At 41.7% G+C, this 11,114-nt stretch overlaps 1 protein-coding gene across 1 annotated transcript; it reads left to right on the plus strand.

Annotated features, from left to right (window-relative positions):
* Positions 1-528: 528 nt before the first annotated feature.
* Positions 529-9,340, plus strand: frg1 (FSHD region gene 1). The gene is made up of 9 exons (XM_076295008.1): positions 529-629; positions 1,527-1,594; positions 2,962-3,087; positions 4,658-4,715; positions 5,004-5,118; positions 6,265-6,369; positions 6,879-6,970; positions 8,912-9,022; positions 9,180-9,340. Exons 1-9 carry the CDS (start codon positions 568-570, stop codon positions 9,214-9,216), a joined length of 774 nt encoding a protein of 257 aa, XP_076151123.1. The 5' UTR covers positions 529-567; the 3' UTR covers positions 9,217-9,340.
* Positions 9,341-11,114: the final 1,774 nt, after the last annotated feature.

An 11,114-nucleotide genomic window follows, 5' to 3' on the forward strand; every position in this document is an offset into this window, starting at 1 on the left:
TAAACTGAATGGTAAGGGCAGTTTACAAAGATAAAAACATTACATGTTTTATTACGCTTCTGAACTGAAAATGTCCCCTGATTTTGTCTCAGAAATCTGGTCACCTTACCTTAGGGAACACTCAGTAGCCTACTTGCCCTACTGCACAGCATGGAGTGGAGAATCAGGCAGTGGATTGTGGTCTGTAGCAGACACCACCTGTCTACACTTCAGGCAAAAACATTCTGCAAGATGCAAAGTGGTGGTATGGTATGCCACTGCCAAAGGTAGCCATAGCCAAACCCTAATAATTGTCTCCATTATTGCAACTAGAAAGAAACATTTGATGGATGTCATCTGAACTGGACTGAGTTTGAAATATTTCATGCGCCCACGGTGGGGATCACACTCCATAGAACCAATCTAAGAATAAATACTTTTCCACTACAAAAGTCCTCCCCCTGAAAAGTGCATTATCCGGGTACTTTTATTTTTCTATTTTACACTCCGGAAGTATAACGACTTGACCCGGTATATTTTTGTCACAGGAGGTCTGGTCTGGTTTAAAAGTAGGCTACGATAAAAAAAATGGCAGCGTATTCAAGTGTGAAGTCTACAAAGCTAGTTTTAAAGGGGATGAAAGATAAAAGGTAAATTGATAAGATTTTCTTTAATACCACCAGGAAAGATATTTGTACGACCGAAATATTGTCGCAGTCTTTTCTATGAGTTGGACGTTCTTCGCCAGTTTTCTCACAATAACGTTTGCTACTAGGTTAGCACAGCGCCTTATCTTTGGTGGCTACAAGCTTGCTGTTACTTGTTTGCTTTTGATTGTGTAGGCTTTGATGATACACGACGTAAACTCTTTACGTCGCGTTTCTTGCGGACCTCTAATAATGAGGTTAACGTGCACATTATCGTGTCTGCATTGACTTGGGGTAGGGCGACTTTTGTGTCTGTTGCTTCTTGTCAATAACGCCTGTTGACTTACACACAATTACATTTTTAAAGAATGGGGACAGTAGCGCTTTTCTGTATCCCCATGCATTCAGTGCACACTTGATGGATGCATTTGTCCATCTTCCCGACAGAAACGCAAACATAGTCTAAGTAGCCTAATTTCAATTTGTGTCATGCATGCTTGCCAAATTGTTCGATTATAATATCCCCGTTTTCTCTTGTATTGTGGAGGTATCAAACTGAGAATGTTCCCCGAATAGTAGCCTAATTCTTCATGTACAACCCCTGGCAATAATTATGGAATCACCACTGTTGGAGGATGATCATTCAGCTGTTTTATTTTTTAGAAAAAAATACAAATCACAGATGTGCCTCAAACATATTCTTCTATAACAGATTCACATTTGTGTGTGTGTGTGTGTGTGTGTGTGTGTGTGCGCGCATGCGCATGTTTCTGTGTGATTCTATGTGTAAAGATTAATATAAGATATACAATATAAGTAGGCCTATAAGTATAATAACAATACTATTGGCAGAGTTCTACAAACTGCATTTACGTAACATTTCACTAACTTCATTTTCAGTAAAAAGAAGAAGAACAAAGATAAAAAGCGGAAAAGAGATGACGATAAGGAGAAAGAAGATGTTGTCGGTAAGTAAAGTCACAAAATGTGTGACAAAATGTCACTAGTGAATGTGTTGTTACATATTGTTACCATATTGTATGCTTTGGCAACACTTTCTTTATGAATGTGGAAAATGCTTTACCAGCCTGAGGTGGTTTGCTTGTTGACCAGCTTGTTTGACCACCCTATGATGGTTGACCAGCTGAAGGTATGTTTTTTTTACAAGAGTTTGGCTGGTCTAGCTGGTTTACCCGGCTTACGATTCGGTAATTCCGGTAATTCAGATGGTTTTGCTTGTCGTACCACCTCAATCTGGTCATTTTAGCTGGTGTTGTTGATCTTCCATTTCTGGTTTAACTGGCCATGCCAGCTTATGTTGGTCATTCTTGCAAACCAGCACCTTACACCAAGCATGTCAAGCTTGGCAGGCTGGTTACCAGCATGACCATAAGCTGGTTTCTAGCTTCTTTTTTTTCTTCAGCAGGATGGCAATGGCAATGACGATAAAACGTTTTGCATTGAATGGAATGGTGTGCCTGTTGATCATTTTCTTGATTTATTGATTAGTTGTTTGGTCCATAAAATGTCAAAAAATTGTAGGGGGAAATTTAGATTTTTCATTGTTTCCGAAAGCCTAAGATGACGTCATCAAATAGCTTGTTTAGTCCGCATGTCAGAGATATCAGTTTAGCAGTTTGGAAGAAGCTGTGTTCAAAGAATGAACCTAAGGTTTTTGCCATTAGCTGGATTGCTGTTCTGATCAGATTTCAAAATGTGGTACCGTGTGCTATGAAAATATGAACTGTTAAGAGGTACATCAAGCTTACAGGGCCACTAGCTTCTGAGTCACTCTGCTGCCTCTTATAGTGCTATTTCAGGCCAGAGGTGTGGCTCAGACCCTAGAGTAATAAATAACATAAGGCACTTAAAGCCATTCTAGGAGACATGTTGAACACTGGAGGTTTTGTGTATATCTTGCACAGTCAGTGTTAACCCTGGCCAAAAAGTGTCTCTCTTGTTGTTATTGGAAATTTATAGAGTTCTTAAGATTATTAGGGCAACAGCAATTAATCGATTAATTGTCAACTATCAAAATAATCACCAACAATTTCGGTAATTGATTAACCAGAGTTTAAGGAAGAAAGCTAGAATTCTCAGATTCCAGTTTCTTAAACTTGAATATTTTCAGATTTATCCTACGTATTCCTTTATAACAGTAAAGTGAATATATTTGGTGGGCAGACAACACAAGGCATTTGAGGATGTCATTATGGGCTTTGAGAAACTCTAATCAAGGTTTTTCTTTTTTATTTCCTGATGTATGAGAAATGGCAAATTTGTAGGACATTACAGATCTCAGGAGGATGACCAGATCATCATGTTTCTTTTTAAGGAGGATGGTGGGCTGTCCACTGCATTGGGGAGATCACGGGCACAGTTGCCATAGAAATGCAGAGCAATGCATATGTGCATGCTCTTGACACTGGACTCTTCACCATGGGAGCACCTCACACAGGAGGTAAAGATGGCTTGTGCTGCTCACCTGAATATCCCTGGTTCTCTTGTTTCGCTTGAGATGATCATTAAGTGACTATTGTGAAGAACAAAGGATCTGATGGTAGTCCTGGATTATTTTCTGTGAAGAGCCAGGCATTGTAATATGCCTTGTTGCAGGCCCGGGGTGGGTAACCGGGAGAATCGGGAGAATTCCCGGTGGGCCGCTTCACTTTTGGGCCGGGCGGTTGTCGCCTACCATGTGAGGGAGTCCTCACCTCCCAAAAAAGAGTTGGTTGGGTCCATATAGCCCATCTTTTCCAAATTTTTTTTGCAAATATTGATAACAAAACTGAAGCTTGATCAGTTTAGGCCTATGCGCTAAAAATTGTAGCCTCTGAGCAGCAGATCAACCAGTCGACCACTGAAAATGATGAGCCCGAAATAAGTGATGAGGAGGCCATGACTACAAGAACAAGTAGAGAGGATAAATTAAAGTTATTTAATGTAAGAAAGAGCAATTATGCTACATGATGAACTTATATGCCTTGTTTGCTCAGACGAGGGTGTAGTAAAGGAGTAGGCTAAATCACCAAACAACAATATAGCCTACCCATGCAAAAAACATTAGTTCAATATGCCTCTTTGTGGAAGCGTGGGATAGGCTACATTTCAAAGGCTTTCTTTCTGTTTTTGTTAACTTGTGGAATAGTGGAATATTTTTTGTTAACTTTTCAGTTGAAGTGAATTATTATATAACCTTTACACATTTGTTGAACCATGGTACTAATACAAACTACAGGATAGTAAGAGCTGAAATGTTGCTTCATTTATCCAATTTCCACCACTATAGTAAACGTGGGCCGGTCTATAAGTCACAGTGTCTAGCACTTTATCTTTATTTTGTCTGTCTTTTCTCTTTCTCTCTCTCACACCCTTGCTTGGTTCTCTTCATCTCTCTCACACCATGTTATCTATCGGAACAGTTTTGTGGCCAAATTGGGCTGCAATTTGTTGGGAGCGTTTTAGAATCGTATGAAGCACATTACCCCTCTCTCTAACCCCCCTGATTCCTGTCCTGCTGCTTTCTGCCTGTCGTGCTCAGCTGTGTGCGTTGCACACCACACCAACGTCTCACCTCTGCTGCCCTCAGAAATCAATTTGCAATCACCAGAGCAGGGGTTAGCTTCCAGCGTTAATGGAGAGCGACCAGCTGAAACCATTAGGGTGTTCCTGCGGCCCACCCTCCACTGCGTTCAAGAGGGCCATTTTCTGCTGCACCGAGCACTGCATTAGGATTCACCACAGGAACCTGACACATGCCATGCATGCAGGAAGCTCCCTTTGTTTCATGCCAGGATATATTGAGCTCTGTAGAGTATGTGTCAAGTATGTATATGTGTGTCAAGAAGGGCACAGTAAATGTGCTTACGAGGAAGTAATCAGGCTACAGCAGTGCTAAATCGCTTTCGCGGCCATGTTGTTGATGTTAGTTTTTGAACAGATACACACTGGCATGATGGTGTCTGATTATATGCATGTTGTAATGGAAAACAACATGGCTGTGTGATGATGGTAATTGCTTGACGTTGCAGAGGATGAGGGTCCTGACCCACCAGAGCAGTTTACAGCCATTAAGGTGTCTGACAGCAGGTAAGCACACAGACCAAGACTCATGTCTTTATGTATGATGTATTAAAATGAAATTGCCTGGTTAAGTGAACTGTTCAGTGGCTATTGACGTAAGCAAGCAGGCACTGAACAGTGAATGTGTTGTGCGCTAATTAACCTGCTGGGCCTGTGGGTTAATGGCATGAGGAGAATTAGTCAAAAATGTATTTTGAAGTGTATGTATTCTGTTTGTTCCACTATTTAGCTTTGTTCCTCTCAATTGGCTTCATTAAAAAAACTCCCTGATGTTGACATTGTGTGCCCCTGTAGGATAGCTCTGAAGTCTGGCTATGGGAAGTATCTTGGAGTGAACTCTGATGGTGTGGTGGTGGGTCGTTCCGACGCCATTGGCTCTCGGGAACAGTGGGAGCCTGTGTTTGAGGAAGTAAGTGGTTCTTTGACATCAAGTATTTTTTTTTTGTTAAACACATATTATGACTATACCACCTGAAAATGAATACACGCTTGTATTCCGGATACAGCGCTTATATTCCTTGCACCTTGCAGCTTTGGAATGAGTATGCGTTTGTACGCGTTTGTTGCAAAATGAGTACGCATGTGGAATGAGTACGCGTTTGTTGCAAAACCAGTCTGAAAACCCTCTTGTATTTATGGGCGCTGATGTGACGAGCTCTGTTAACAGAGAGGAACAGATTCAAAGGCAGGCCTGGGATGCAATATGACCAACTAACGTTGTACAACAACAACAACAACAGTGTTCTCAAAAGCTTCAACCAGTATACAGCAGAATGACTGGCCTTTGCATGTATCAATATTATGCTTGACATTTGGGTGTATCAACATGGAGAACATACACACAAATGAAAGTTAACCCATGTTGTAAGTAATCTAGCTTAGCTAAAAGAGTGGTCTGGACAGCACCTGTTCTCAGTACATTGAGTAGTACCCAGTGTACTGCCCCACATCCATCTTATAGCAACACAGATCCAGCAATAACACACAGATCTAATCAAATACCAAGACAATAGTGTGTGTGTGTGTGTGTGTGTGTGTGTGTGTGTGTGTGTGTGTGTGTGTGTGTGTGTGTGTGTGTGTGTGTGTGTGTGTGTGTGTGTGTGTGTGTGTGTGTGTGTGTGTGTGTGTGTGTGTTCATAAACAGAGAATTTCCTACTTCACCACCTTGAACTGTATGAAACTATATGTAGCATGTGTGATGTATGAAACTATATGAAGCATTTGTGATGATGTATTAGTTAGCTGACAGTGGCATGCACTTGAAAAAGAAGGGAAATGACATAGAGATTAGATATTGCCTAATCAAGACCAGGGTCTTGAATCTCTTTTTGGCATTGCCTATTGTACGTGTTGGCAGTATAGATGGCTTTAACAACTGTTTAAGAGTTAAATTACTAACCTTCTTTTGGCAGGGGTGTATTTGTTCTCCAGTCGAGTATCAAATTGTCAGTGTCGAACCTCCTCTGTGCTGAATCTTCCTCTCTGTTAAAACAGAATGAGATTTGCTCCCGCCATGCTTGAATTGGTGTATCACTTCTCTTGCTCTCCTCCTCAGGGTAAAATGGCTCTGATGGCAGCCAACAGCTGTTTCATCTCCTACAGCGAGAGTGGAGACATTGTAGCTCACAGTAAGACAGCCGGCGAGGAGGAAATGGTCAAGGTGAGACACTCTCACTGTCCTAATTCCACTTCATCTGCGGTCCACGGGGCATGCTTCAACTTTGTTTTTGAAAACATTACAAAAAGCATGCAGAACAGACAGATGCCATGCAAACATAAAGATCACTGCGGTCATTGAGATCTGCAGGCCTTGACCGTTCATGTGTTCAGCCCAATAAGGATGGTGTTTATCTTCAGTCGTGCTGCCGTTTGTAGCATTTGTAAATTACCCTCAGCCCTCACCACATACTAACACTGACAGACAGGTGAGGCACCTTTTGCTATGTAATGGTTTGCCTGTCTCAGTTCAGGGGTTAGCACTAGTGGAGAAGCTGTATTGCTGCTCCCTGCGTGCTGTGCTATGTTGTTACTGGGCTTACCCCACGCAGGGGTGAGATGGAACAGCACTTTGTGTGAGAGTTCCCCAGAGGGAATGAAGAGCACGTCGCCTGACATGGAGCCCTCTCTGCTTTTGTGTGTCCCCTGTCCTGTGGCTGCCCTGTTTGTCAGATTCGCTCCTGCGTAGAGAGGGAGGTCAAGCGGAAAGACGACATCGCTGACGAAGACCGGGGCAATGTCAAGAACTGTGAGCTCAACTATGTGTGAGTGTGTCTCTGTTTTTTCCCTATTCTCTTGATGGGTGCTGTGTTTGTGTGGTGTGTGTGTGTAGTGTGTGTGGAGCTCTGGAATGGATTTCGGGGGACGATATGCTCATTATGCCTCTCTGCCGGTTATGGGCCAAAAGCATACTGTTTTCTGGTTGTCCGCACATGCCTGCCTCTGTTACAGTGTCATTTGAATTCTCCTGAGGTAGTTGAAGGATAATTCACCCAATCTGGCATAATCTCTATACAGGCTAGATGAACTGATGAGGGCAGGTGGAAGCATACCAATCGACACTTTGTCTCAAGTTTGTTTTCATTATATGTGAGCTCATTCTTTTAGGCCACATTATTTTTCTTTTTGTTGTCAGTTTAGTTGGCAATAATTTCCAATATAATCAACTATTATTTCAGTCTTGGTTAAGGTTTAAGGATATTTGGTTGTATTGGCTTATAGTCTACCCATTAATCTCTGCAGGCTGTGTGTGTGAGTTCATTTTGTCCTGCAGCTGCCAGGCCAGATGTGTTCAGCTGCCTCCATCCTAAACTGTTTGAGGGACAGTATCTCCATCAAGCTGATGGGGTCATGTAGGCAGGCCATGCTCACCCTCAGCTGCACCTAGAGTCCATTTATCTTCACCTCACAAGCGGTGTCACAGGTGGCAGTGTGGCACCCTCATTTGTCAGTTGGTCCGTTATGGGATGTCAAATTCCATATTTGTTTGTGGTGTTGTTATTTTGTTTTCATTTGTGTGACTGACATACAAAACTGGCTAACGACGAGTCTCTGTCCAGTTTCCCCGCATAACATATCTGTTGGAGAATGTTCAACAGTACAGTTTGTTTGGTCATTGTTATAATCGTTGGGACAATGACAATGTAGCCTATCTTTCAAATTTGGAAAATGTGTAATTCAGAACCTCCACCACTGAGGGTCATGGATATGAATGAGAAGTGCACTGTCTATATAATTGCTAACAAAGGCTGTAAGGACCTCATCCCTTCACAGAAAGTGTTCCTGTCTGCATACAGTTCAGTATTCCACACACAGGTGTTTGGACTCTGTGAGGTAATTGACAGGTCAGTTTTACCATGTCAGAGCCATGTTGCTGGCATTGTATGAGATACTGTCATAGCCTTGTTAAGTTGATTTTGTTTTTGTGTGTCTCTTGGGTGAAGTAGTTGAGTTGAGCATGCTTGTAGTCTTGCTACTGGTCTGAGATCAGAGATCAGTGCGCATGGGTAGATGGGACGCAGATGCAGGGAAGGCTGTTGTCATGAGATATTAAAGTTCCCTTCTCTGCCTCTGAGCGGGCTTGTCAGTCACCGCTCCCATTTTAAAAGGCAAGGTCAGTGTGCAGCGGCCGAGAAGACTGTTGGGTATTTGGGGAAATAAAACGGCGCTTTATGTGATGTGACATTTCACAAGGGCCACGTCAGAATGGTGTTCGTAGTAGGAAGTGGTCACATTATGTCCATTTTTGTCAACAAGACTGCAAGCGTTTGTGAGGCCCACGAGTTGTTTGTTTGTACGGTGGGGAGGAGTGACAGGCGAGGTAATTGCTTTACGCCAAGCCAGATGACTTAAAGTGTTGGGAAAATCAAACATTTCCGGGGGCCACCTAAATCAATGCCCTCTGTTTCTTTGTGGCATTTAGTGAGTGAGTTGAAATAAATGACATGGCTTTGCTTGTCAAGACAGTCACTCAGTTTGCCCCAGCAAAGTGCGCATTGACCTTTCAGGTCTTGCCCCACTATTAATGCACCTCCACGTCTGCATTGTAGACCTGCCCGAATCTGACAGGATTCTGACAGTTGACTGACTTTCTGTCCTTCTTTCCTTCCTCCTTTATATAGGTGTGCAGAAAAGAGCAGCCCTATGCCCCGTACGTGCCTGTGGGGGTGACCTTAAACTTTTTATTTTTATTTTATTTTTTTCAGAAAGAAATTCCAGAGTTTCCAGGACCGCAAGCTCAGAGTGAATGAGGAGGACAGCGGTAACCTGAAAAGAGCCAGAACTGATGGCAAGTTCCATGAGGCCCTGCTAGACAGGTACGGGAAAACAACAGAGATGACATTAAATGCCAGGTTACCTTTGGTCCTACTCCAAAAAGTTTTATTCAAGTTGTGACGAACTCTGCAGGTTCGTCTGCTGCCCCTAGTGGTAAATGTGTAAATATTTCCTCTAAGCTTTGTTTCATCTTTGCAGGAGAGCCAAGATGAAGGCTGACCGATATTGCAAATAAAAGAAAAAAGAAGAGAGCATTGGTGAATTGAATCCATATTGTTTTAAATGTATATCTGGAGAACTTTCCTTTTTTTTTTTACTGAAAACTGTCTTGTCTTTTATTAAACACTTTGGACATATTGTATTTGGACAATTATTGAAAATCTTTCTATGCACATTCAACACTACATAAAACTGGGAAATATGAAGGTTCAAGGCATGAAGATGGGTTGGGTAGGGCAGGGTTTCTCAGTTGTGCTCCTTGAGCTCTCTTGCCCTGGTTACCTACTTTCAGTTCCTGCTGCAAGCACACCTGATTAAAAATCAGCGTCATCTAAATGGTCTTCATAGTATGTCCAGCTAATCAAGAGGCCTGTGTATGAGTTTGGTCTGCAGAGCAGGGACAGATGGGAAATCTATAGGGCAGAGGACACAACCCCTGATGCTCACTCCAGTTTGGTGTATGGGGGCATCTCTACCTGGACAGGGCTCAATTCCTCAGTGTGTGGACCATGACTTAAAGGAACCGTATGTAAGAAATGTATTTCAATTAATCATAAAATGGCCCTGATATGTCACTAGACATTAAGAAATCATGTTCATTTCAAATACTTATATCACTGACAACAGTAGTCCAGCCAGGATATTGTCATTTAAAATTTTTTTTTTTTAAAAAAGCCCTCAACTGATGTCAGTAGTCAGTAGTGTTTCGGCATCCGGGTTGGCAACCTCGAGTCAGGGGGGAGGGGATACACCGCTCTACAGTAAATTGAAAGTGATTGCAGTACCAGTTTTGGCCACAATCTTACATATGGTTCCTTTAATATAAAATGACCAGTGATAACATTTTCATTTGTTTATTTGCAATGGGTATTTATTACTCATGTTAGTGATAGTTTTGCTAGTATGTGTCTAGTTAGTGTGCTCTGTTCAGCCAGCAGGTGGCATCAAATATCTTCATTATGTTCATTAAGTGTCAGTACACTGAGATGTATTCCCAATACAAGGTAAGATTTTTTTCCCACCATGTTTGCTCATTAGGGTTTGTTTGCCATCTTGTAATTGGTCAGAGGTGTAAAAAGACACAGTTAAATCAATCATCTTCATATATAGGAAAGTATTTACTTAGCAGTCAACAATGGTGTCTTGTAAAATTTAAATCCGTATTTAGTAATGTAATCTTTGACATATTTAACAAAATTGCAGGCTTTCTGGTTGGGCTGGGAATTGTTTATGTGAATTAATTTTTAACAGGGAGTTCTGCAGAATTTCAAAACGGACGCACAACCACCATGTGGCCTTTAGAACATTGTGTTGATATAACACTAGGTTGCCACAAGGTGGTGGTATTGCTAAAGCACAAAACAAAGGTGATATCCCCACATTTAGGAAGCACTCTAAAATCAGATATCAGATTAACAGCTGTCCTCAAAAATGTTAACATAATCACATATTGTGTTAGTCAGTACAGTAGGAGTTGATTCATTGATTTGAGGCTACCAGTGGACTTGACTTCCTATACCGGTCAAATCATAGTCAAGGTCAAACAAATAACTATGCCATCAAATTATCACAAATTACAACAAAGCAGATGTTTGGTTCCAAACTGATAAAATCACATTTTTTATTATTGTCAGCATAGAGAAATGCATAACAAGACTGAAATGGAATGTCCTCCAGGACTTTGGACATCTGAGGCACCTCCTAGTATTTGTCAACTGAACAGGGGTGTGTTTCCCAAAAGTTCCCTGTTAGCAACTTAGTTTGTTGGCAATGGGAAATTGCATTGCAACCAACAAAGTTGCTAACTTAGTTAGCAACTATGCTTTTGGGAAACACAACCCTGAACTTTCCAAACAGGGTTCCACAGCAGAAGCACAGAGACATAAGTTAAAGTTGCACGAATGAGTTAAAAAC

Source organism: Alosa pseudoharengus, unplaced genomic scaffold (genome assembly GCF_046254945.1).
Source record: "Alosa pseudoharengus isolate Yale_2024_CS ecotype anadromous, Long Island Sound unplaced genomic scaffold, YU_APseudo_1.1 YU_APseudo_1.1_scf_2, whole genome shotgun sequence".
NCBI lineage: Eukaryota > Metazoa > Chordata > Actinopteri > Clupeiformes > Clupeidae > Alosa > Alosa pseudoharengus.

Bases quoted from the DNA above. Each gene is read 5' to 3' on its own strand.
- frg1 (XM_076295008.1), top strand. From the start codon at position 568: ATGGCAGCGTATTCAAGTGTGAAGTCTACAAAGCTAGTTTTAAAGGGG. The intron at 3,088-4,657 runs GTAAAGATGGCT...TTGACGTTGCAG, and splicing joins GGGAGCACCTCACACAGGAG to AGGATGAGGGTCCTGACCCA. The intron at 6,971-8,911 runs GTGAGTGTGTCT...TATTTTTTTCAG, and splicing joins AACTGTGAGCTCAACTATGT to AAAGAAATTCCAGAGTTTCC.